This window comes from Corvus kubaryi, unplaced genomic scaffold, assembly GCF_017639235.1.
Source record: "Corvus kubaryi isolate FWS band 111438036 unplaced genomic scaffold, C.kubaryi_AGA036_p1.0 37373, whole genome shotgun sequence".
Taxonomy (NCBI): domain Eukaryota; kingdom Metazoa; phylum Chordata; class Aves; order Passeriformes; family Corvidae; genus Corvus; species Corvus kubaryi.
Genome location: NW_024581121.1, coordinates 449,320 through 473,473, shown reverse-complemented (window position 1 = coordinate 473,473; position 24,154 = coordinate 449,320). Strand labels below are relative to the sequence as shown.

General features: G+C 60.3%; 3 protein-coding genes across 4 annotated transcripts; 2 read left to right on the top strand and 1 right to left on the bottom strand.

The window, feature by feature from the left end:
* Window positions 1–3,145: 3,145 nt before the first annotated feature.
* On the top strand, window positions 3,146–11,327 carry PRCC (proline rich mitotic checkpoint control factor). Its single transcript, XM_042034638.1, has 7 exons — window positions 3,146–3,811; window positions 5,908–5,955; window positions 6,361–6,939; window positions 7,625–7,720; window positions 8,794–8,937; window positions 9,262–9,327; window positions 9,817–11,327. The coding sequence occupies exons 1-7, from the start codon at window positions 3,362–3,364 to the stop codon at window positions 9,901–9,903; spliced, it is 1,470 nt and encodes a 489-aa protein (XP_041890572.1). The 5' UTR covers window positions 3,146–3,361; the 3' UTR covers window positions 9,904–11,327.
* Window positions 11,328–11,615: 288 nt separating this feature from the next.
* Window positions 11,616–17,336, bottom strand: SH2D2A (SH2 domain containing 2A). Of its 2 annotated transcripts, none has more exons than XM_042034634.1 (8): window positions 17,006–17,336; window positions 14,717–14,868; window positions 14,371–14,546; window positions 14,165–14,254; window positions 13,905–14,076; window positions 13,525–13,668; window positions 12,874–13,389; window positions 11,616–12,384 (listed from the first exon to the last, which is right to left on the bottom strand). In XM_042034634.1, the coding sequence occupies exons 1-8, from the start codon at window positions 17,064–17,066 to the stop codon at window positions 12,262–12,264; spliced, it is 1,434 nt and encodes a 477-aa protein (XP_041890568.1). In that variant the 5' UTR covers window positions 17,067–17,336; the 3' UTR covers window positions 11,616–12,261. The 2 variants fall into 2 exon arrangements, with proteins under 2 accessions (XP_041890568.1, XP_041890567.1); XM_042034633.1 differs by lacking the exon at window positions 17,006–17,336 and adding an exon at window positions 16,061–16,675.
* Window positions 17,337–17,887: 551 nt separating this feature from the next.
* On the top strand, window positions 17,888–24,087 carry LOC121667697 (death-associated protein kinase 2-like). The gene is made up of 12 exons (XM_042034642.1): window positions 17,888–17,911; window positions 20,056–20,159; window positions 20,660–20,881; window positions 21,233–21,371; window positions 21,528–21,657; window positions 21,846–21,894; window positions 22,018–22,044; window positions 22,165–22,317; window positions 22,937–22,982; window positions 23,069–23,158; window positions 23,331–23,414; window positions 23,758–24,087. Exons 2-12 carry the CDS (start codon window positions 20,131–20,133, stop codon window positions 23,836–23,838), a joined length of 1,050 nt encoding a protein of 349 aa, XP_041890576.1. The 5' UTR covers window positions 17,888–17,911; window positions 20,056–20,130; the 3' UTR covers window positions 23,839–24,087.
* Window positions 24,088–24,154: the final 67 nt, after the last annotated feature.

The following is a 24,154-nucleotide window of genomic DNA, read 5'->3' as shown; positions in this document are numbered from 1 at the left end:
TCCCCTTCCTCCTCCTCCTCCTCTCCTCCTCTCCTCCTCCTCCTCCTCCTCCTCCCGGTGGATGCGCTCGGAGCTCGCCGGCTCGGCAGCGCTGCCTGGGCGCGCACACCCACCGCCCGCCCACGGGGCCGCGTGCGCCGTGCGCGGAGCCAGCCCCCAAAAACGCGAGCGGCGCCCGAAATGTGCCCGGCTGCAGGTGGCCCCGGAGGGGGTGTGGATGCTGCCAGCCGCGATGTGTCACGAGGGAGCGGGGACGCGCCCGGGGTGACACCAGAGGGACGCCCGCCTGTGGGTTCGGCGTGGAACCGGGACGAATTTGGTGTTACGGCGTGCGAAATCGATGTGAACCAAAGGAAAACGGGCGTGAACCCGGTGTAAGGCAGTGCGAAAGCAGTGTAAACCAGCACCGAAATGGTGTAAAAACATGTAAAACGGTGCATAACTATAATGTGAAACCGTGAAGAACACCTGTAAAACAGTGCAAAACCAGTGTAAAACAGCACCAAAATGGTGTAAAACGCTGTAAAACAGTGCAAAAACGGCATAAAATCGCGTAAAACAGTGCAAAACTGATTTTAAACCAATGCAAAACAGGGTAAAGGCTGCGTGAGACAGTACAAAACCAGTGTAAGCCTATGTAAAAAGGGTGCACAATTGCTGTAAAACAACACACATGGAGAAGCCATGTAAAACAGTTCAAAACGTGCAAACTAGTGCGAAAATGTTGTAAAACCATGTGTAACTGTGCAAAACTGGTGCAAACCAGTGCAAAGCCAGTCTAAACCCATGCATAACAGGGCAAAACTGGTGTAAACCAGTGCAAAACCAGTGTAAACCCAGTGTAAGACGATGTAAACCCGGGTGTAGCAGCATCCCTAAAACCCACATCCTGGCTGCAGCTGAATATGTGATGGGAGAGGGAGGTCAGCCTTTGAAAAGAGAGAAAATCAAGGCTTGGGAGCGTTTGGTGCCCACCCAGGGTCCCCTCGGCCGAGCTGCCCCATTCACCCCCAGCAGAACAAAGAATTTTTCCTTAGAAACCCCCTGTCCTGCAGAGCCTGGGCTGGAGCTCCCAGGTTTGCTCAGGGTGCAGGGGAAATCTCTGGATGCCTGGGTAGGAAGTTTGGGCCCTAGCCAGCCTCGGCGTGGGGTTACAGGGTGACAAAGTCACCAGGGGAGTAAATAAATCATCACCTTGGTCCCAGCTTCAGACCAAACCTGGGTGCTGCTGTCCCTGTTGGGGTGAGGGGCTGCAAGCTGGGCCCAAGCAAATACCTGGGATTAAATTAAACACAGATTAAGTCATTTGCAAGACCAGAACCTCCACCCTGACCTGGCAGTCGGGGCTCCTGGGCTGGGCTCTTTTCTTTCCATCCCCGTGTGCTTTCCTTGGCTTAATTTCTGCTAGCAAGCTGCAAAGTAACACAAATAAATAATCCTCAGGGTCACAGCTGACAGCAGGATCCTGCTGCCTCGGGGTGAGACCAGTCTCAAGGAATCTCCACCTGCAATGGAAAAATGGACAAAGGCCGAGGGAAACAAGGATTCCTCCCTCCTTCTGCACAGCAGGAGCCAGACCTTGTTTAAACTGGGTCCCTCCTCTCCCTGCCAGAGTCCTTGTTGATTTTCCTTGGCAGAGGATGAGGGCTGCCTTGTATTAGAGCTTGGGGTGGTTGAACCACTCTGTGCTTCTCAGGGCATCACCCCTTTCCCTTTCCTAAATCCTAAAAATTTACAAACCCAGACACTTAGGAAGGAGTGAAAAAAATCTGCCAGGAAGATCCCAACCAATCCCCAGGATGATCTTTATGGTCACTTCCAGCTCAAACTATGACTCTGTTTTGCTGGGGAAGTGACAGCAACAGTGGGCCTGATGCACAAAAATCCCCATCTCCATTCTGGTTTCCTTTGGATTTTTAGAGCGGTTTGGTGGAGCTGTGAGAGGGCTTTGACATGCTCTGGGGTTCAGCCCCTGTGATGGGGGTTCGCTCTTCAAGTGGCCGCACTTGTGTTTGTCACAGCAAAGACAAAGTCTTGCTGTTTCTGGTGGATATGGAACCCACATTCTCAGGGAAAGGGGTTGCTGAAGAGAGGCTGACACAGGCGGGACTTTCTGCGAGCCAGACCAGTTCCGTGGCCACAGGGACACCTTCCTTCTCCTCGTCCTCCTCCTCAGTGTCCTTGCGCTGGGATCGCTTGGCTTTGCCCTCCCAGGTCACAGCCGTGTAAGGAGTGGGGGAAAACCTAACTCATGTGTCCCAGCTCCTGGAATCCTCCCGTGCCTGTCCCTCCCGCTCCCCAAGGCCTCAATGCCTATTTTTAATACTGTATTTTTAACACTCCTCAGCCCTCCAGAACAGGCCAGGAGGGGTGGGACGGGGCACGTTGGCTGGATTTCACACCGTTCCAAACGATAGAGGGTTCGGGATACGCTCCTCATTTATCTCCATTTTGCTTTAATTACTTGTGCCGGTACTTCACAGCAGCTCTGCAAATCGCTTCCCTGGGTGTTGGGGACCCAAATTCGAGCCCAGCTCACTGCTTATTAAGGCCAGAACGACCCAGAAGGAGGTCAAAGGCGTCAAACCGAAAATCAGCAAAGCGCCAGAGGGATAAACCAGGTCCTGGCCAGGCCTCCTGCATCCCAGTCCAGCAGCTTCCGCTGGGGCTCACAGCACTGATCCTACCCCAAACTACCCCAGGATGAAAGGATGGAAGGCAGGGAGAGCCCCCGCAGACCCCCGGTCTGTATCCCACAGTGACGCCGTACCGGGCGCCGGGGACACACCGGGAGCCTCAGTCCCAGCTCAGGGCTCGGTTTGGCAATGAATCGAGTGGCCTGGCGCGGGTGGGTTGGGCTCTCCCGCCTCCTCATCCTCGTCTTCTTCCTCATCCTTATCCCCATACCCGTCCCCGTCCCGTTCCGTCCCGTCCCCCGGGCCCTTCCCGCATCCCCCCTGTGCCCGGGCCTTGTCCCGGTCCCGCACGGGGGTCCCACCGCGTGGCGCCACAGACTACATTTCCCGTGGCGCCTCGCGGCGGGGCACATCGGGGGGCGGGCGCGTCGCTGCTCGCGCGGCACGCCGGGAGTTGTAGTCCGGCGTCGCTGCAGCGCGGGCAGCGGGGCGCTGCCGGCAGCCATTACCGGGAGCGCGGAGCCGCCGCCGTCGCCTCGCCTCGCTCCGCGGCCCCGCCACCGCACGGGGAGGGGCCGCCATGGCGGCGTAGCCTCGCCCCCGCCCGCCCCTTCCTCCCCGCTGCGGGCGCTGAAGGCGCGGCGGCGGTGCGGCCTAGCGCGGAGGGTGGATCCCCGGCCTCGCGTAGCGGCTGCTGCCCGCGAAGGGCCGCCCTCCCTGGGGCCATGTCCCTCGTGGCCTACGCTAGCAGCGAGGAGGACAGCGATGCGGAGGAGCCTGCGGGCGAGGAGGAGGAAGCCGCCGATTCTCCCCCGGCCGCAGCCGAGCAGCCCTCGTCCCGGGGGCTTTTCGCCGCGCTGCCCCCGCCCAGAGCCCCCGCCGTGCCCCCGGCGTTCCTCATGGGCCCCCCGCCCGCCGTGAGCGGCTTCGGCAGCGCCCCGCCGGGGCAGGCCGGAGCCGAGAGTCCCCCGGAGCAGGCCGCCAGCGGGGACGGGGCCGCGGAGCCCCCCCGGCCGAGGGGGCTCCTTCTGCCGCCCCCCAGGAATGCGGCCACCGCCGCCTCCCCCCTCAGCCCGCCCCCCGCTGCCTCCCCCGGGGCGGGTTTGGGCCTCCCCAAGCCAAAGAAGAGGACGGAGCCGGTGCGGATCGCGGCGCCCGAGCTGCACAAGGGGGATGTGAGTATGGAACAAACCCCCTGCTCGAGCCCTTCGGGGGTGAAACCTCCCCCCGCGGGTCCCTTCCCTCGCTCCCTCACACCGAGGTACCGGGATCTATTGTTGTGTCATCCACGGGGAGATTTGTCCTGGCTGCCTGCCCTAATCCTAAAGCGCTTTGCAGAATTAAACTGATATAGAAACCTTATTTATAATCATAATGCAGCCAAACCCAGATTATCTGCACCCTTCTTTATTCGTGGAGTTAACGAGTTGATGATGTGGAGCTGCAGGGCGTTGTAGCCCAAAAAAGTCTTTTGTTTGCTGTGCAGGTGATAGATTTTTTGGGCGATTTATTGCTTGTTTATCTAAAGGCTTCAGGCATCATCCAAACTTATAGGTGACCATTTCCCTCTCATTTTGTGTTGGGTTTTTTTTTTGTGTGTGTGTGTTTACTGTGCCTTGCAGGGCTTGTGGACCCAGACAGTGAGAGCAGGGAAAGGCAGGTCCCTGTCCCCCTGGTTTTTAACTCGGGATCCCCACTGATCAGGTTTCATCCTCTCCCCACTGCTCATTTCCTCTGGGACAGCACTGTCATAGAATCGTGGATTCTATGTGGGTTGGCAGGGACCTTAGAACTCATCTTGTTCCACTCCCCTGCCATGGGCAGGGACACCTTTCACTGTCCCAGCTTGCTCCAAGCCCTGTCCAGCCTGGCCTGGGACACTTCCAGGGATGGGGCAGCCACAGCTGCTCTGGGCGCCCTGTGCCAGGCTTCAGCATCCTCACAGAATTTCTTCCTAATATCTCATCTAAACCAGCACTTGGAATCCTGGAGTGGTTTGGGTTGGAAGAGACCCTTAAAACTCATCCTGTTCCACACTGCCCACAGGCAGGGACACCTTCCATGAGACCAGGTCACCCCAGCCTGGCCTGTTGTCATGTGGAGGTGACAATCATGTTGCTGGTTTTGGTGTGACAGGAGTGCCTGTGGCTGTAGGAAGAGCTGAACTGGAAGCTTGGGGTCATTTCCATGGGGACGGGTGGCTCGAGGAAAGATTTATAAACAGTGTCCATTAATAGTGGCCTGGCAGCACTTTGGGGGAGCCCAGAGGAAGTCAGTGCTGTTGCTTTGCTGGAAGAGTCTGGGGGAGTCAGGGGAAGAGGGGGAGAGGACACAGGTTCCCCATCCCTTCCTGAACCACCCTGCTCCCGATGACCATCCCAGTCTGGCAGATTCCAGACCCGGAGCTCTGGAGGTTCAGCCTTTGGGACAGAGGGGTGAAGGATATCCCAGCCCGTCACAGCCACTTTTCACCTACCTCCTTGCAGCAGTGTGGTGTGATTCCAGGCAGCTGGAACAAACAGGGATTTGTTCCTGCTTTACCCCTCTCCGTGCTCTGCCTGGTGGGCTCTGACCACACATCCTGCATGTTGTCAGTGTTGAGCAAGTGAATGTTGAAGGGACAGAAAGTACCTTAAACTGGAGCTGCTCTGAGCAGTTCCCACTTGGGATTCCTGGAGGTCCCCTGACCTGTGACTGATGTCCTCAGTTGTTCCCTCTTTCTCCTTAAAATCCCTCCCATCGCTGTAGTTCATCCCCTGGAGATGAACCAGGGGATGCCCCTCCCCAGGGCAGCTGCAGTGTGTCCTCTCTCCCAAACCGACACGTGGGTTTACAGTCACTCCCAGCTCTCTTTGTTTACACACATTCCTTGTCTTTCCCTGGTTTATGGGTTGGAGGTAAACTGGCACAAGCCCTCAATCCTTGTTGCCTCTTCCATGTTCTCTGAGGAGCCATGAAAATATAAGGATACTTAGGGCCTTTGCAGATGTCAACCAGGCTTTCCACTCGAATTTTAACTGGATATTTGGCAATTCCAGCATTATTGGGAACAATTCTCTGTATCCCTGCAGGGAAGTTTACACCCTTTGTGTGGTTTGTGCTTCCCCTCCAGTAACTCTGTTGTTGTCTGTCCCTCTGAAGGAGAGCCCTGACCTGCTGCTGTGCACCTGGAGGTCTTCCATCTCTTTGGGTTTATTTTCCTGGGATTTATTAACACAACTTCTTTAGTTTACCATCTCAGGTTGTGCTGAGCTCTGGTTTTCTCTCTCAGTCAGATTCAGAGGAAGATGAACCAGCAAAGAAGAAGAATACTCTTCAGGTAGGTAACAAGGGCACTCAGTTAAACAATTGTCACTGGAAAAAGTGTTGGACTGCAACCAGTCTTGGGCTTCCACTTGCGTAAATCATCCACTCTGATCACCTCGTGGCTATAGGGATATTCCTGAAATCCTGTGGGTTTTCAAGTCCTTTTTTTTGGGCAATTTCACCAATTTAAATCTTGGCAAAAGAGGCATTAATTTGGGAATTGGGCAGATATTTGCAAGTACCTCATTTCCCTTCAAAATCCCCTTGGCCTTTTGTGCCGTGTGTTCAGAGTGGCCAAGCAGCGGGAAACCCACAGGTGGTGTTAGAACTGGGGGGATGATTGTCAGGAAGTCAGGAAAAGTGAATAATCTCACTCTTTTCTTTCTGTGGTGCGTTTGTCCTGCGTGGGTCTCACCAGGGACGCAGCGAGGGCTCCGGCTTGTCCGCTTTGCTTCCTCAGCCGAAAAACATGACAGTGAAAGAGACCAATCGGTTACTCCTGCCCTACGCCTTCTCGAGGAAAGCAGGAGAAAACGCTTCCGACTCCAAGCCTGCCAAGGCCCCAAGCTCTTCCTCCAAAGCCAAACCTGTGCCCAAGCCGGCCGTGCCCACAACTCCGTCCCCGTCGGCGATCAAAGCCGCGGCCAAGAGCGCGGCGCTGCAGGTAACCAAACAGATCACCCAGGAGGAGGAGGACAGCGACGAGGAGGTGCAGCCAGAGAACTACTTCTCCTTGTCCGACAGGAGCGAGCCCAGTGCCGCGGGCGCCGAGCCCTACCTGTACCCCGGCACGGGGGGGTCGGAGGACCCTCCGCCCGGGACAGAGCCGGAGCCCCAGTTCCAGGACGCGGCCGCTAACGCCCCTCTGGAGTTCAAGACGGGCGCGGGCTCCAGCGGAGTTCAGCACAGCTGGGCACCCAAACCCGGCGAGGACTACGGCAGCCACCCCTATGGCCAGTTCCCCCCAGCCTACGGCGAGCCCGGGAGCTACTACCAGGTGGGTTCACTGGCCGGAGGTGGAGTGAGGGGCTCAAGTGAGTTACTGGGTGCTCCTGGGAATCCAGCCCTTTGGAGCTACTTGGGACGTGGGGCAGGGAATCCAGCCCAAGATACCTGGGACAGGGAGCCACAGCACTGGGCACGAGTGGATATTCCTATGGTGTGAGAGCTCCAGATGTTCTTTGCTGGACAGATGTTTGACAGGTGCGCTCCTGTGAAAATGCCCTGGATGTGAGGGTGCAGAGTCAGGGCTCACTGGAGCTCGTGTCTGAGCCCAGGTTGTTTCTAATAATTCATAGAATCACAGACTGGTTTGGGTTGGAAGGGACCTTAAAGCCCATCCAGTTCCAGCCCCTTCACTATCCCAGGCTGCTCCAAGCCCCGTCCAACCTGGCCTGGAACACTTCCAGGGATCCAGGGGCAGCCACAGCTTCTCTGGGCAACCTGTGCCAGGGCCTGCCCACCCTCACAGGGAGGAATTCCTTCCCAATATCCCATCTAATCCTGCCCTCTGGCAGTGGGAAGCCATTCCCCCTGTCCTGTCACTCCAGAGCCTTGTGAAAAGTCCCTCAAAGCATTTGTTGGTTTGTCCCTCTGATGGAATCGGCCCACGGGGCAGGTCCATGGCTCGGTGATGCTCCAGGATTGCTCTCGTGACCAGCTGGTTTCCCTTTCCCTGCCAGGATTACTACAGCAGCGGGTACTACCCAGAGGTGGAACCAGCGCAGGCCCCGCCGCAGGAGATGAGCACCGACTCCTCCTTCATCGACGACGAAGCGGTTGGCACTTCATTGTCTGTCCCCCTGTGGAATTTGGCTCTGAGCTCTGCCAGAACACAGGAGCCACTTGGCAGCCACCGCCCTGCCCCCCCAGCACGTCCTGTGTTTCTGGTGGCGTGGGCTGGGTGGTTTTTCTGGGGGGATCTCGTCCTGTGTGGTGGATGTGTGGAGTCCTTCCCACAGTCTGCTGGGCTCCTGCTCCAGCTGGGTCTGCAGGCCTGATAAGGATAGGATAGAATAGAATAGAATAGAATCAGTTCCTGAGGTTGGAAAAGGCCTCCAAGACCATCAAGTGCAATCATTCCCCAGCACTGCCAAGGCCATCACTAAACCATGTCCCCAAGTGCCACATCCACACGGCTTTTAAATCCCTCTGGGGATGGGGACTTCACCACTGCCCTGGGCAGCCTGTGCCAGGACGGGACAACCCTCTGGGTGGAGAAACTTTCTCTCTATCCAGCCTAATCCTCCCCTGGCACCGCTTGAGGCCATTTTCTCTTCTCCTGTCCCTTGTTCCCTGGGAGCAGAGCCTGACCCCTCACTGGCTGCACCCTCCTGTCAGGGAGTTGTGGAGAGCCAGAAGGTCTCCCCTGAGCCTCCCCTCGTGCTCCAGCTCCTTCCCCAGCTCTGTTTGCTTCTCTGGGCACACTCCAGCTCCTCAATCTCTTTCTCGTCATGAGGGGCCCCAAACTGACCCCAGGACTGGAGGTGCCTCAGCAGTGCCAGCACAGGGGATGGGCACTGCCCTGGTCCTGTGGCCACACTGTGGCTGGTACAGACCCGGTGAATGTGTTGGCAGCAAAACTTCAGGTTCTTCTTTGGCTCTTAAAGTGAGAGACTCGGGACTCCAAAGGTCTCCTGAGCAAGTCTGGAAGCAGGAGTAAATGCTGTAGGAAAGTGAGATTATAACCTTCATGCTAAGTAGTTTTAGATACTCTGATGTACAGCGAAACAAAATTCTCTGAAAGATTGGGGGAGGAAAGATTCTCTGAAAGATTGGCTGGAAAACTGTTGCTGTGCCTTGAGTCAGGTCAGTGTTTGGTGTAGTTCCAGCTGTTCTGTTCTTTCTTCAGTTCAAGCGTCTGCAAGGCAAGCGGAATCGTGGGAGGGAAGAGATCAACTTTGTGGACATCAAAGGTGACGACCAGCTGAGCGGGGCCCAGCAGTGGCTGACCAAATCCTTGACAGAGGAGAAGACCATGAAGTCATTCAGCAAGGTGGGGTGGAGGGTGAGGGCTGGGGTTGGAGCCTCTGCTCAGTGCCCACATCAGCCTCATCTGGAGCTGTGGTGGGTGCTGGGCAGTCACCAGGGAGGGGAGCAGGGACCTGGTAAATAATGACCTGTGGGAGACCAGCAGAGTTCCCCAGAACACGACATGTGGGTGGGGAGGGCCAGCCAGGAAGTGCTTCAGCCAAAGGAATCTGCAGTTTAATAGGGAACAAATGCTGCTTGGGATGGCTGCATGCAGGCCCTTGTCTTGGTTTGCTGTCCAGGGGAGCGTCTCTCCAGGCTGAACACTTCACCTCTTTCTGCTTTCTAGAAAAAAGGAGATCAGCCCACAGGACAGCAAAGGAGAAAACACCAGATCACGTACCTGATCCATCAGGTGAGTGGCCTCCCTGTGGTGTAGGAGCTGACACAGGCAGAACTGCAGGGTTTGACACTTGGCAACACAAGGCTGGGCTGGTGGAGCTGCCCCTGCAGCAGCTGGGGACCAGGAACTGTCCCCGAGAACCCCCCGAGTCCCAGTGAGACCCAGTGGGGCCAGAGGTGAATCCTGGCCCTGAGGGGGTCCCAGTCCTGAGCTTTCGGCTTTGCTTTGCCCTTCCTGCATGTTCCGAGGCTCTGGGATCCTGTGCTGGATTCTGCCCCGGGGTTGGCGAGCCCATCCCCACGAGAAGCTGCTTTTCAGCATGAATGAAATGCCTGTGCATCCCAATTAATCCAGGCCTCTGTCAGGATGATTATGCTAACTCCTGTAACGAGGCTTCTGGCTGAAGGGCTCCGTAATCCGCATGAGCGGGGCCGGAGGAGGCCGGAATGCTGCTGAGTCACTGAAACATGGAGGGTAACAGCATCCTCTCCATCTCTGCAGGCCAAGGAGAGGGAACTGGAACTGAAAAACACATGGTCTGAAAACAAGCTCAGCAGACGGCAGACTCAAGCCAAATACGGATTCTGACACATCTGTCCTGCTTTTTGGCTGGCGTCCCGGGTGACCTGCTGTGTCCGGTGTCTCCTGGCCTCCGGGAGGTCAGCCAGGCCCCCGGGACGGGGCTGCTCGGCGGGAGGGAGGACACTGTGCTCCCTGGCCTGGCAGGAAGAAGGGTCATTGCAAGCTGGTCCTGAAACTCCACCTGTAATCCCTCCCCTCCCTCCTTGTAAACGATAACGTGGAAGGTTCCAATCAGCCAAGGACGGTCCCAAGGCACCGCAGGGAACGTGCCGGGTGTGAGGCTCCAGCTCCTGTCCTGAGGGAACAGGCTGTTCCTCCTGACGCCAGACCCTTCAGCAGAGGCTCAATAAACTCCCAATTCCCACTTTGCTCCTCTCTTGGACTTGCTGTGAATTGAGAGTGTCATTTTCCTTTCTAGAACACGGTGAGTTCCAAGATCAAGCCTGGCTTTGGAATTTTTATTTTGTCCTTCCCTTTAAGATGTCCTCACAGCTGCTTCCTCGTGTCTGGGCCGCTCCAGCACTCCTCTCATGCCGATGGTTTTGATATCCTGGTTTTTAAGTTGGTGTTTTTGCTCTGGGCTCCACAGCCTGAGCCGAGCTGAGGGGACACCCCTGTGCAGGTCAGAGCCTGTGCCAGGGGAAGCGCTGCACGTGGAGGGGAGGTTCTCCTGCCCGGCACACTCAGGGCTTTGGGATACCCTGAGCCGTGTATGCATGTATATTGTCCTTCCTTTTTCCCCCTCTTTCCTCCTCCCCCGACCCAAGGCCTACTGTCCTGCCCCAGGCTGTTCCCAGACTCATCAAACTGAGTGTCCCAGTGTCCCACGTGCGGCTGGCTGGGAGTGAGGGCGGCAGTTTCCTCTGGGCAGACGCAGAGGAGAGCTGCCAACTGTACTTTTTATTTTCCAGCTTGTTTGTATCAGTTCTGTTTCAATTAAGTGTTGACTTTACTCTCCTGGCTGGGAAGAGGAGACTGCCCAGCCCTAACTTCTTCAAATTAAACCTTTTTTTTTATTTAAGGAATTCCATCAAGGTGATGCGACTGCAAATCCTGTGCAGCTCTGCTGGCTCAATCCATGGATCCAAATCTCTGTGGCATCACTTAGTTGTTCACCAAAGCGAGTGATGCTGAAATGAGCAGAGAGCTGGCCTGGTTATTTAGCTTATATTCCCACCACTCCAGGTTTTATTTGTTGTAACCACAGCTCAAATGGCCAATATTTCTTTTTCTGGTAAGAAAAACTCCCAAGAGGTGGTTTTTCTCCCATGTTACCTCTTAAAAACAAGCAAACCCCCATGACTGAAGTCTTTTCTTAGAACATTTTAAACTAATCTCATTTTTAGTTTAGTTCCCTGGATGTTTAGTACTTTGCAGAGCCCGTTTTGAGTATTTGAATGATCAGAATAAAGTTACTGTTGAGTAATTTATTCATATCTTGTATGTACAGTGAAATCCTCCCAGAAGAGATTTGGTAAAGGGATATATGTTTTAATGAACCCACCCAGCCCCGTTTCCATCACAAGGGGCTCAGATCCTCATCCAGGTACCCTCTTGGCCCGGGGAGTTTGTGGTGTGGAGCACAGCCTGTGTGGGGGCTGGAGCTCCCAGGTTCCCTTTCCCACTTCCCGTTGGGCTGATGGCTCGGGTTTAGCACCAAGGGGAGTTCCAAGGGCTCGTGCTCTGCTTTCAGCCTTCTAAGAATAACAAAATTCAGGTTTGTGAAAAGTCAGAAGTGATTTTTACTGGAGACAAAACAGCTACAATGCCCCAGCCCTCTCTTTTCCTTCCGAGCCCGAGCTTTGGCCATCCTGGCTCCCTGCTCCTGTAGAGGTGGCAGCACCACCGACACTGCCCGGCACCACCGTGGCTTGGGGTTGTTCCAGCCGGGGTTTGTGCTCCACGGGGCAGCCCTGGGACACTGGTGTCATCCCAAGTTCTGTGGCTGAGGAAGCAGGCAGGGCTTGGAGTGTTGGCTGCAGGCTGGGGCGGTTCAGCATAGCCCTGCCTGCAGCATCACTCCAGTTTCTGGCCAATTTAATATCCAACAACTGCATGCACCAGCTGTGCCAAACTCATCCCTGTTTTTCCTGTAACAGCCTTTTTTGCCCTCATTTTATTAACATAACTCTCCTGGAATGTGTTCATGGGTAAGGTAACCTTGCTCCCCCCTGCTCCAGCAGGGCTGGGAAGCCGGAAGAGCAGGGGCTCCCCATGGAGCAGATTGGCATCACTGGCTGGGGCCAACAGCAGCCTTGGACCTCTCCTCGCAGGGCTGAGGGCTTCCTTCAGTGAGAGGGAGGCTGAGTGAGGTTCCTCCTGCCTGGGAGCCAGGTCTTGTCCTGGGCCCACCTGTGCGGGTGCTTAGGGACAGTCCCCAGGCAGCTGCTCGTACACGTTCTCAGCCATGGCCGTGGTTTGCTGCTCCCTGTGTGTGCTCCGGCTGTACACGGGGTCATCCAGCTCCAGGGCAGGGTTCAGAATGACCTGGGGAATTTTCAGGGAGAAGGTGGATTTGAGAGCCAGGAAATAGCACAAAGTTGTTCTTTCACTCTCCCAGCCCTTGGCTTGGCTCGGGCCGGGGACCCAGTTTTTGCAAGGAGTGACAGATGAGGGGGAATGGCTTCCCACTGCCAGAGGGCGGGGTCAGATGGGATACTGGGAGGGAATTCTTCCCTGGGAAGGTGAGGAGGCCCTGGCACAGGGTGCCCAGAGAAGCTGTGGCTGCCCCTGGATCCCTGGAAATGCCCGAGGTCAGGCTGGACAGGGCTTGGAGCAGCCTGGGCTAGTGGAAGGTGTTCCTGCCCATGGCAGGGGGTGGGATGGGATGGGCTTCTTTCCAACCTGAACCATTCCAGGTTTCCATGCTTCTCCCTGTGCTCCTGGTGTGGAGCAAACCCTGATCCCCTAGGCTCCGGGAGGCCTCACTCGTGTTGGGGCTGAGCTCTAGGGCGATGACCTGCCTTGGGGACCCACCTCTGTGCCTGTGCTGGAAGCTCCTCGGTCCTCCCTGTCCGTGCTGGGCGCTGCCGACAGCTGCCTCCTCTTGCAGTCCTGGCTGGAAACGCTGCGGAAGAGCCGGCGGTGGGGCCGGGGTTTGAGGGGCAGCGTGGAGAAGGCGTTTTGGGGTGCCGTGGGGAGCCGAGCGGGCGGATCCTGCCGGGCCAGTGCCACCTCGGAGTAGATGTTCTCCTCGGGGCCGGCGCGGCGGCTCCAGCCCCGGGCCATGGCATAGAAGGGGATGGGTTCCTCGGGGCCGGGCTCCTCGGGCTCGGGGGGACTGGGGGCGATGTCCTCGCGGGGCTCAGCGTAGACGTGGAAACACAAGAGCTGCTGGTACTTGGTCTCGGGGGGCTCGGGGCGGGCGGCTTCTCTGTGCACCTGGGCATAGGGAGCCTCGGGCGCTGCCGCGCTGCCGGAGGGGCTGTGCGGCCCCTGAGCCGCGCCCCGGGCGCTGGTCTTAGCAGGGAGCGACGGCGGAGCACCGGGAGCCTGGGGGAGAGGTGGGACAGGCTGGAGGTGAGGGCTGGAAGCGGGTCCGTGGTGGCTGTGACCGCGTCCCCGCGCCCCGTGCCACCTGTGGCTGCCGTCCTTGGGAAGGTGCCTCCATTCCCTCTCCTTCATTACCTCCCTGCCGGAGCCGCCCTCGGCTCTGTGCAGCTCCAGGGACACTGGGTTGTAGCCCGGGAGCTTTGCTGGTGCTTCGCTCAGTGGGGAATGTGCAGCATCGCTGCCAGCTGGGGGCTGCGCCCGTCCTCGGGGCTCGTCTTTCTGCAGGGAGAGCAGAGAGGTGTCGGGATGGGTGCGTGGTCAGGGCAGACCCAGCCGGGCGCTGGCCGCGGGCTGGCTCCTTGCTCCTGGTAGCCCCAGCGTGGCTGCGGTTCCAACCCCGGCTTTCGTGATGCTTGGACTTCCCTTGGTTTATTCCCCAGCTTGGGAAAATCACCCTGTCCGTGCAGCCGGAATGACTCCAGGGCTGCAGGGGCTCTCGGGGGCCGGGACCTCACCCATCCACACGGCAGGGGCACGGTGAGGAACTCGTGGTACGGCGTGACGGGGGCCGTGGCGTAGTGCTGCAGCAGCTCGGCCAGCTCGGCGTGGGCGCTGCGCTCCCCCAGGACCACGTATCGCCCGTCCGGCAGCTGGTCCAGGACAAAGTGCCGGCAGCGATCCCTGCCCCTGGCGGGAGAGGGGATGGCATGGGCACAGCGGGCGGGAGGGCACCGAGCTCGTCGGCCCCTCCCTCGGGCAGGGCTGAGTCCCTCACCTGTAGGAGAGGACGAAGCCGATGGTGCTCTCGCTGAAGCGGACCAGGAAGCAGCCCAGGGGCTGATCCTGCAGCAGCTCCTCTGCCTCCCTGTGGGAAGGGACACTGAGCCATTCGACCTCATCCTCTTCGTGTGATCCGGGGATCCAGCTCCCAGGGGGAGGGACACTGACCCTGTTCCCCGCCTTGGCCTCCCCATCGCTCACCTCCGGCTGATGAAGCCGTGGAACCACGTTGGGAGCTCCCCCTTGGGCCCCAGCCTCTGGGCTTGTGTCTGCTCAAACCACAGCCTCGTCCGGGCACGCAGGGCCACCTGCTCTGGCCGCGGGTCCCCCTCGGGCAGGGACTGGGCTGGCGGAGGTGACCAGAAGCCTGGAGGGACCTGGAGGGAAGGGGACAGCACTGGGGGCTCAGGTGAGGACGTGCCCCAGGGATGTTCTGCTCCCTGCACGGGGCTCCCAGTGCAGCCTGTGAGGACACGGCCCCTGAGAGCGTGGGGGCACTGGGATGGTGAGCTGGGCTCATGTCCACCCTCATGTCCCCGTGTCCTACCCTGCCACGTCTGTTGTGGTGTCCCGGGGACTGCTCTGCCCCCGGGGGCTGGATGGGGGTTCTGTTGGGTGCTGGCTTGGCTCTGGCTGTGTTGTCCTCACCGAAGGGCTTGAAGGTGGTGAAGAGGGGACGGTCATCATCCATGGGGTCCCCTGTCCCAGGAAATGGGGAGAAAAAGGCTCAGGGGCAGGGAGGCCTCCTTTGGGGCCTCTCACTGGGGAGTCTGGGGGCTCCAAGACACCCCCCCCCAGGCCCTGCTCTCACCAACAACCTGGGTGAGCATCACCTTCCCCTTGTGCTCCCCAAGCTCAGGCTCATCACCCTGATCCTCCCCAGGGAGACCACCTTGGGCCTGCACGATGGGAAGGGACGGTAACCTTGGGACCCCAGAGGAGAAAAGCCCTGGGGACAGTGCTGTGGGTGGGGAGGAGCTGAGGGGAAAGCATGGGAATCCTCCAGCCCCTCTGAAGTCCCCGGGGTGTCAGGTCAGCCCTGGGAAGGGGAGGGAGAGGCTGAGCAGCTCCCAAGGGACCTTGAGCTCGACCCGAGGAGCTGCCAACACCCAGCAAAACAATGCTAATCCCCAGCAGATGCTTGAGGGGGTGGAAGATGCTGGGGCTGGTTGGATCTGGGAGGCAAAGCTGAGTCAGAGGAGTGGGTCGAGGCTTGTCTGAGAGCAAGGGGAGCCATCAGGAAAGGCACCCCAACCCCACCTTTAACCTACGGCAGTGCCCAGCCTGGCCCTGCGCCCTGGCAGGCAGGGGAAGGTGAGGAAGAGAAACAAAACATTCCAAACTGCAGTAACCCAACTCGGGGAGTGCTGGGGAGGAGAATTTGCGTCAGGTCCTGCCCAGGCATGGCCAGGCAGCTGGGGACAATGCCACTGTCCCCAGCTCGCTGTGCATCCCCCAGCTGGGTGGGAGTCCTGGGCAGGGGTGGTGGGCTCATCCCTACTCCCCCATCTCAGCACCTCGGCCTCGGAGGGGCAGCTCGGGGGGATTTGCTCCCTGGGGCAGGGTGCGCCTCTGAAACCCTGCACTCCTGAGGTGGGAACGAGTCAGAGCAGACTTGAAATGGGCTGAAAGCTTTGCTCTGCAAGACATTTCCGGGCTGGACTTCCCCCTTTGGAAAGGGGGTAAGATCTGGCTGGAACGGTTGGCGTGGGTAGGGGACCCCACTCCCTCTCTCTTCACCCCATCACCGTGCCCTTTGTCCTGCCTTTGGGCAGGGGGAACATCCCTGCACCACCTGGTGCTGCCCTGTCCTGCAGCCCCTGCTCAGGGATCACTCCTGGGCCTTGCTGCAAATCCAACCACAGCCCCAACCCGCAGCCCACGCTCCTACCTCTGCTCGGCCACGTGGGGCCCTGGCTGCCGGTGGCCGGAGGCGATGCAGTGGGCAGGGGGACGAGCAGGGGGGCAGGCAGGGTGGGGCAGCACCGCTGCCTTGCCTGTGCTCCTGCCTCTGCTGCCTGCGACAGGCAGGAAGCAGCAACCGAAGCTGCAAGAACCTTCATGTGATGAGGAGACGTCACAGGAAGGTGGCATGGTGGCCCTGGGGTGACATCCAGGTGCCACCGGCAGCTGGGTGGGCTGTGGTGAGGAGGGGACTCTGACCACCTGCCCACTGGCACATTCGAGCCTGCAAAGGTGTCTTTGTCCCTCCTGTCCTCATGCCGGGACCTGGCACCGCTGGGCACGGGGACAGCAGAGCTCGGTGGGGACAGCAGAGCTCGGTGGGGACAGTGGGCTTGGTGGTGCCAGGCTCACATGGTGAGCCAGGATTCAGTCCTGGCATGGTGGAATCCAGCACCATTCCCCTTCCTCCGACTCTGGGTGTCAGAGCCAGGCACACTCCTGGGCTGTCCTGGGGCATCAGCGCTTCGGACGCCGCTGCGGGGAGCAGCAGCCGAGCTGCCAACGCTGCGGCTCTGCCGTGTGCCCGCTGCCGCTCCCGCCCGGGTGGTGCCAGGCTCCGGCTGGACCCACGGCCAGAGCGGTGCCAGCCCGGCTGCGCCCCAGAGCTTGCAGGGACTGGGGATTAGCGCAAGGATTTCGGGCTGGGTCCGGCTCATCCATCGCTCCGGGACGGGGATGGATGCGCCGTGCAGCGGCTCCGCAAACCCCGGGGCGGGGACGGCGCCCGGTGCCCCCCAGCAGCCCCCGGCACACGGAGCGGCGCCTGCCCCGGCTCTCTCCACCTTAAGAAACCCGTCCCTCCCCAAAACCTTCATAGCCTCACACGTTTCCCCTCGCGGTGTCAGCCAGGTTTCCTGTTTGCAGCCCTCACCGGCACATCGCAAGGGGGGAACGCCGGTGAGAGGGAGGGACATCGTCTGCCAGCGGCTCATCCCGGAGTGCCCCGGCCACTCCTCAAGGAACTGAGGCTGGAACCACCAGGAACTGTTCCTAAAAGGCCTTTTTTGGCTCCTCTTCACAGCTGGGAGTGTTATCAAGAGCCCACGGCAGGAGGAACGCAAAGAGCTTTTCTTGTCCTGAGCCGCTGTGGCCAGACCCTGCCCCAGCTCCCCGGGGATGCCGCCACTGTGAGGCACAGCCTGGCACTGCCGGGGTGCTGGAGGAAGGCTGGAGCTGGAGGTGAGGGGTCCCAGGTCCCCAGGACATGCCGGGCTCGGGGGCTCTCTTGGTTGGGGGGTTTTGGGGTCCAACGGGGCTTTTTGGAAGTTGGATGCCGACCTGGCAGCTCATTTTCTGGCAGCCTTGGTTTTCCCGATGAGTGACTGCAGGACATGGTGGGACAGGAAACTGCCCCCCGCAGCCCCCGCGGGTCCAGCCCTGCCCAGGAGCTCAGCGGTTGCCACCGGGGGCCACCCGTGCCTCAGTTTCCCTCCCTGCAAAAGCAGCACAGTGCAAGGGGGTGTCTGGCAAGGCGTGGGGAGTCAGCTGCTTGTGTCCATGCCCAGGGGACAAACAGACGCACTGTCCCCCCACGGACGCGTCACATGCCCGGGGATGCTGGCCCGGCTCCAGCTGCAGCCGCCCCCGTGCACGTCCCCGCCCGGGGACCGGCCAGTGCCGCGCCGCGCCGTGCCAGGGGCCAGCGGTGCCTGGCCGGGTGCCCCCACCAAGCCGGGGGCCCAGAGGACAGCCAGAGTGGGCAGTGACTGTCCCCTGTGCTGGCTGGCTGGGGAGCGAGGAAGAAGCGCTGCTGGATGTGGAGGAAGGCTCGGGGAGGGTAAGGGGCCACAGCTGGGCTGGGAATAGGAGAGACTGAGGGGGAACTGGGCTTGGGGACCACTGAGTGTCCTTTAGGGCCCCGGTGGGGGGATGGAAAGGGTCCCAACCCCTGTTTGGGGCAGGCAGCGGTGCAGCACAGCCCGGTGGGGCCGGGAACTCACTGCCAGGCTGCGTCCTGTGATTTGCCTTCATCCTCAGGGGCTGTCAGACCCCTCCAGAATGCCCCTGGGTTTTCCTGGGGAAGGGCCCAAGTTTGCCACCCGCATCTCTCTCCTGCTGGCCTCGGACCCGCAGCCCAGGAAACCTTCTACTCCTGGGGACGCACAACCGGGGTCATGGAGGTGGCCCCAAACCCGGGGCTCGCAGCAATATCCCCCGTTCTCTGCTTCTGTTCTGGAGCGTCACCCCATTGTACAGCTGGGGAAACTGAGGCACGGGGATGGCTGGGTGCCGGCGTTGGGCTGCTCTGAGTGAGCCGAGAAAGGCGGGTTTGTGGTTTGGAGCTGCCGGGTGTGAGACACGTCCCCACCTCAGCGCAGCGAGCGGGGGACTCTGCCGGGTGCAGGCAGGCGCCTGTCCCCTCCAAAGCCCCTCTCGCCACGGCGGGGGGCTGGATGCCAGGTGCCGCTCTGTCACTGCCCTCCTCCCCTGGACAGGGCACGGGGAATAGAACAAAAGGCTCCTGGGTGGGGATGAGGGCAGGGAGGGGTCACTCACCCATTAACCTCATGGGCAGAACAGACTCAGCTCGAGGAAATTAATTGCATTTATTACCAATCAAATCAGAGCAGGATAATGAAAAGTAAAACAAACCTTAGAAACATCTTCCCCACCAGCCCTCCCTCCTTCCCGGGCTCTCCCTCCCTGCAGTGGCGCAGGGAGATGGGAATGGGGGTCCCAGGCAGCTCAGCACAGGTTGTTTCTGCTGCTGCTCAGTGAGAGCAGTTGGAGTCCTTGCCCTGCTCTGCCCTGGGGCCCCTGCCTTCCACGGGAGACACTTCTCCAGGGACTTCTCCCACGGGAGTCCTTCCCACGGGCTGCAGCTCTGCCCCAGCCTGCTCCAGGCTCAGTGCCTCGGGAACTGCTCCAGCGGGGGCTTCCCGGTGGTCACAGCCCCATTTGGGCATCCCCTGCTGGGCTGGGGGCTCCTGCAGGGCTACAGGGGGGTCTCTGCTCCCCAGGGACCCCACGGGCTGTGGGGGAGTCTCCGGAGCCTCTCATGCCCCTCCTTCCTCCCTGACCTTGGCCTCTGCAGAGCTGTTGCTCTCACACATTTCTCTTCTCTTCTCTGCCCGCAGATAATTCTGCGCAATCGCTTTTTTCCCTTCTTAACTCCGTTCTCCCAAGGCGCTGCTGCCATCACCGCTGGGCTCGGCCTTGGCCAGTGGCAGGTCCACCCCAGAGCCGGTGGCATTGGCTCTCTTGGACATGGGGGAGGCTTCTGGCAGCGTCTTGTGGAAGCCACCCCCGTTGCCCCCCCGCTGCCAGGACCCACTGCACCCCCTCACCCTGGGCCTTCTTGTCTTTGCAGGGATGGCCGAGGGCAGCCAGGCGGGGGTCCCGGCTGGGGGGGGGGCCGAGGGGTGCCCCTGACACCCCCCCGGCTGCCCCGGGCCCGGGGGGGGGGGGGGGGGGGGCACTGCCAGGGGGCTGGGAGTGACTGGGCAGGGCTCTCATGGCTGAGCTCACCGTGGTGCTTTCATCTGCTCTTAATTCACTTCTTTAAAAGAAACCCCAAATGTTGTGTTTTCTCTGCATTTTGCACCCCTAGCACAGTGAGGGACAGGGAGGCTGCTGTCACCCCCTCTCTTCCTGCCCCTGCCCCATTTCCAAGCCCCCTGAGCAGCTCCTGCAGGTCTTGGTCAAGGGGTGAAAGTCTCCAAGCTTCCACGTGCTGAAGGAATTCAGTGTGAACTGGAAGAACTGGGCAGGGCCTGAGCTCGGTTGCAGTACCACGCACCGGGGAGTTGCCCTTCGAGTGTGCTGGGGGGTTGTGGTGCTCCCTGGGGTGGGGGTCCCTGCACCCGCAGGCGTGCTGGGGGCTTCTGGTTCTGCAGGGGATGGCGGTCCCTGCACCCCCAGGTCTGGCACGTCACCGTGCCCTGGCAGGAGACTGAGCCAGGTCCTGATGCTGCCCCACAGGATGTGGCTGAGCCCAGGGAGGATGTGGGGAGTGAGGGCCTGGCAGCCAGCCCAAGCCCAGGCAACGTGGAGGACATGTATGAGCTGCTGGAGAAGCTGGGCAGGTGAGCAGGAATCCGGGCAGGTGAGCAGGAATCTGGGCAGGTGAGTGGGATCCGGGCAGGTGAGCAGGAATCTGGGCAGGTGAGTGGGATCCGGGCAGGTGAGCAGGGATCTGGGCAGGTGAGTGGGATCCGGGCAGGTGAGTGGGATCCGGGCAGGTGAGCAGGGATCCAGGCAGGTGAGTGGGATCCAGGCAGGTGAGTGGGATCTGGGCAGGTGAGTGGGATCCAGGCAGGTGAGTGGGATCTGGGCAGGTGAGTGGGATCCGGGCAGGTGAGTGGGATCTGGGCAGGTGAGTGGGATCCGGGCAGGTGGGTGGGATCCACCACGGGTGAGCAGGCTGCAGGCAGGTGAACACAGTGCAGGCAGGGCTCCAGGCAGGGTAAGCAGGGTGCAGGCAGGGATCCCAGCTCCACCGGAGCCCCAGAGGTGCCCGGATTTCTGGGTTCTTCCCCCGGCCTGGGGTCAGGCCAGCAGTGGCCCAGCCCAGCTCTCGCTGCAGCGGTCACTTCGGCGTGGTGAGGCTCTGCCGCGAGCGCAGCACCGGCACCTTCTACGCTGCCAAGTTTGTGAAGACGCGACGGTGCTGGGGCAGCCGCCTGGGGCTGGAGCGGGCACAGGTGGAGCGGGAGGTCACCATCCTCCGCCAGCTCAACCATCCCAACATCATGCGGCTCCATGACCTCTTCGCCAGCAGAGCCGAGGTGGTGCTCGTCCTGGAGCTGTGAGTTTTATTACCCTCTTTATTCCCCTTTTTCCCCCTTCCCCCCCCTTTTTTCTCCTTTTTCCCCTCTTTCCCTCCCCTTTCCCCCCCTTTATTCCTCCCTTATTCCCCATTTCACCCCTTTTCCCCCTCCTTTTCCCCCTTCCGCCCCATTTTTCTCCCTTTTCCCCCCTTTCCTCCCTTTTACCCCCTTTTCCCCCCTTTTCCCCCCATTCCTTTCCCCCTCTTTCCCCCCCCTTTCTCCCCCTTTTTCCCCCCTTTTCCCCCTTTTTCCTGGCTGAGGCGAGGGGGACCCCCTTTTCACACCACGTGTTGGAGGTGGCCGAGCTCCCCTGTCCCCACCCTGCGCAGGATCAGCGGTGGGGAACTCTTTGACTTCATTGCGGAGAAGGAGATGCTGTCAGAGGAGGAGGCCATCGAGTTCCTGGGGCAGATCCTGTGTGGGGTGGAATACCTGCATGCTCGCCTCATTGCCCACTTCGACCTCAAGGTGCCCAGGGGGACCGCCCCATCCTCGCGCCCTGAGGATCCAGGGGCTGCCAGGCATCTCCAGAGCCCTGCTCCCATCCTTGCCAGCTTCCCAGGGTGCTGCTGTACCCCTCGCCACCCCTCCATCACCCCGCTGTGCCCGGCCCTGTTCCCACAGCCCGAGAACATCATGCTGCAGGAGAAGGACGTCCCCAAGCCCTGGATCAAGATCATCGACTTCGGGCTGGCGCAGCAGCTGGAGGATGGCATCACCTTCAGGAGCCTCTGTGGAACCCCCCAGTACATCGGTACAGGGCTGGCACATCCCGGGGGGTCCCTGCACAGCTCTGCTCTGGGGGTGCAGCTGGGCTGCCCTGGGGGGCCACAGCAAGGGGACTCCTGGGGTGGTGGCGGGACCCCCAGGCATGCAGGGAGGGAGGTGGCAGGATGGCGCTGTCCCTCTGATGTGCCACCCTGGCTCTGTGTTTGCCCCCAGCTCCCGAAGTGATTAATTATGAGCCGCTGAGCCTCGCGACCGACATGTGGTGAGGAGTCGGGACCTGGGGGCAACAGGCTGAGCTGGTGGGTGGGGAGGGGCCCCCCGGGTGCCACAAGGCATGGGGGGGGCCCAGGGAGGGCAGTGCCTGACCCCCACCTCTGACTTTCAGGAGCATCGGAGTCATCACGTACATTCTGTGAGTTTGGGGCAGTGCTCCCTGTGGCTGGGGGAAACTGAGGCACAGGGACACTATGGGTGCTGGGGTGGCCGAGCTGGTGCTGTGCTGGCACTCAGTGGCTCTGTTGTGTCCCCACAGGCTCAGTGGCCTGTCCCCCTTCCAGGGTGAGACGGATGCTGAGACCCTCTCCAACGTTGTGGCTGGCGCCTACGAGTTTGAGGAGCGCTGCTTCAGCCAGACCTCTGAGATGGCCAAAGACTTCATCCGCCAGCTGCTGGTGAAGGAGCCAGAGTGAGGCCCCATCCCTGTCCCTTCCATCTCCCTCCCGTCTCTGCCCCCATCTCCACCTCTGTTATCTCCACCTTCAACATCCCCATCCCCATCTTCATCACCCCCATCCCCATCTCCATCCTATCCTGTCCCCAACCTTATCTTCATCCCCACCCCCACTTCCATCATCCCCATCTCTCTTTCCATCCCTATCCCCATCCCCATCCCAATCCCATCCCCATCCCCATCTCCATCTCATCCTCATCTCCATCTCCATCATCTCCATCTCCTCTCTGTTTTCACCCCCATCCCATACCATCTCATCCCATCCCATCCCACCCCACCTCACCCCATCCCCATCTCCACCTCCACCTCCACCTCCACCTCCACCTCCACCTCCATCTCCACCTCCACCTCCACCTCCACCTCCATCTCCATCTCCACCTCCATCTCCATCCCATCCTTATCTCCATCCCATCTCTATTTCCATCTTCATCTCTTCCACATCTCCATCCCCATCATCTCCACGTCCATCTGGTTCCCTTCTCTGTCCCCACCAGCATCATCCCCATCTCCCCATCCCCATGGTGGATGTGTGGGGCAGGAACCCCCCTACCCCACCTCCTCCTTTGTGCCGCAGGCAGCGCATGACAGCAGCCGAGTGCCTGGTCCACCCCTGGATCAAGGTGAGAGGCACAGGCAGGGGATGGGTGCCGGACCCCTGGGAGCGGGGTGGGGACACGGTGCCAGTGCCGTGTCCTTGCCCCCGCAGCCCCTGAGCAGGAAGCAGGCGCTGAACCGGAGCCGTTCCTCCATCAACATGAGAAACTTCCGCAAGTTCAACGCTCGGAGGAAGTGGAAGGTGAACGGGTGCCCGGTTGTGGCGTCCCCTCACCCCTGAGTGCCCTGGGGAGCTCAGGCTGGGCTCCATCCCAAGGCTGGCTCCATCTCAGGGATGGTTGTAGTGCTGTGGTGGGGGAGGTAGAGCTGGGGAGGGACCCCCACCTCGGACCCCCTCCCCTCCTGTCCCCCAGCTCTCCTACAACACAGTGTCCGCCTGCAACCGGCTGTGCCGCACGCGGCTGCTCTGCGACCTCGGGAAGGAGGACGAGGAACTGGTGAGCCCCCAGCAGCTCCCAGACCCCGCCCAGCACGGGCTGGGGAGGGGGGAGAAGGATTTGCGGAGTCTGTCTCAGTTTCCCGCTATGGCAGCACCCTCTATGCTGCAGGCCCCCTGTTTTGGGCAGGAGGGGCAGAGAGTGGGACCCCCCTGTTGCTGGGATGGGATGAGGGAAGTGTGGTGGGGGGCTTGGCCAGAGATGGGGGCATCGGATAGGGTGGGGTGCTGTGCAGTGGCTGTGCGATGAGGGTTGTCGCCACCTGGGGTGCCCTCTCCTCTGGGGGGGACTCTTTCTCCGGGGGAAGTGCTGTGCCTGCCCTGCAGCCCCCCTGTGCCCCCAGCGCTGCTGTGAGAGCGACCAAGAGGAGGAGAGGAGCCCCCACACTGCGCTGCTGCGCCGGCGGAGAAGCAGCTGCTCCTGAGCTCCTCCAAAAAAACACAGGACCCCCGCGAGAGGAGCCTTGGGGGTCCCCTCATCGCCGCATCCGAGGGGGCGGGAGCACTGTCCAGCCCCAGTGCTCCCAGTTCCATGGCGTTGGAGGGTCACTGGGGCATCAGGACCCCGCTCCTGCCCCCAGGCTTTGCTGCAGGGGAGCTCGCGCTGCCCCGGGGCTGGGACGCTCCTCCCTGCTTTGTCCTAATGAGAAAAATAAATGTCACCTCTTCCTCTATCCTCTTCTGCTGCTTCTCCTGCTTCTCCTTCCCCTTAAGGGCGGCTCGTCACAGCCAGGCAGGTGC

Bases quoted from the DNA above. Each gene is read 5' to 3' on its own strand.
- PRCC (XM_042034638.1), top strand. From the start codon at position 3,362: ATGTCCCTCGTGGCCTACGCTAGCAGCGAGGAGGACAGCGATGCGGAG. The intron at 5,956-6,360 runs GTAGGTAACAAG...GGGTCTCACCAG, and splicing joins AGAAGAAGAATACTCTTCAG to GGACGCAGCGAGGGCTCCGG. The intron at 9,328-9,816 runs GTGAGTGGCCTC...CCATCTCTGCAG, and splicing joins TCACGTACCTGATCCATCAG to GCCAAGGAGAGGGAACTGGA.
- SH2D2A (XM_042034633.1), bottom strand. From the start codon at position 16,232: ATGAAGGTTCTTGCAGCTTCGGTTGCTGCTTCCTGCCTGTCGCAGGCA. The intron at 13,669-13,904 runs GTGAGGTCCCGG...CTCTCCCTGCAG, and splicing joins TGCCCCTGCCGTGTGGATGG to AAAGACGAGCCCCGAGGACG. The intron at 13,390-13,524 runs GTAATGAAGGAG...CCTCTCCCCCAG, and splicing joins AGGGCGGCTCCGGCAGGGAG to GCTCCCGGTGCTCCGCCGTC.
- LOC121667697 (XM_042034642.1), top strand. From the start codon at position 20,131: ATGTATGAGCTGCTGGAGAAGCTGGGCAG. The intron at 20,882-21,232 runs GTGAGTTTTATT...CACCCTGCGCAG, and splicing joins GTGGTGCTCGTCCTGGAGCT to GATCAGCGGTGGGGAACTCT. The intron at 21,895-22,017 runs GTGAGGAGTCGG...TCTGACTTTCAG, and splicing joins AGCCTCGCGACCGACATGTG to GAGCATCGGAGTCATCACGT.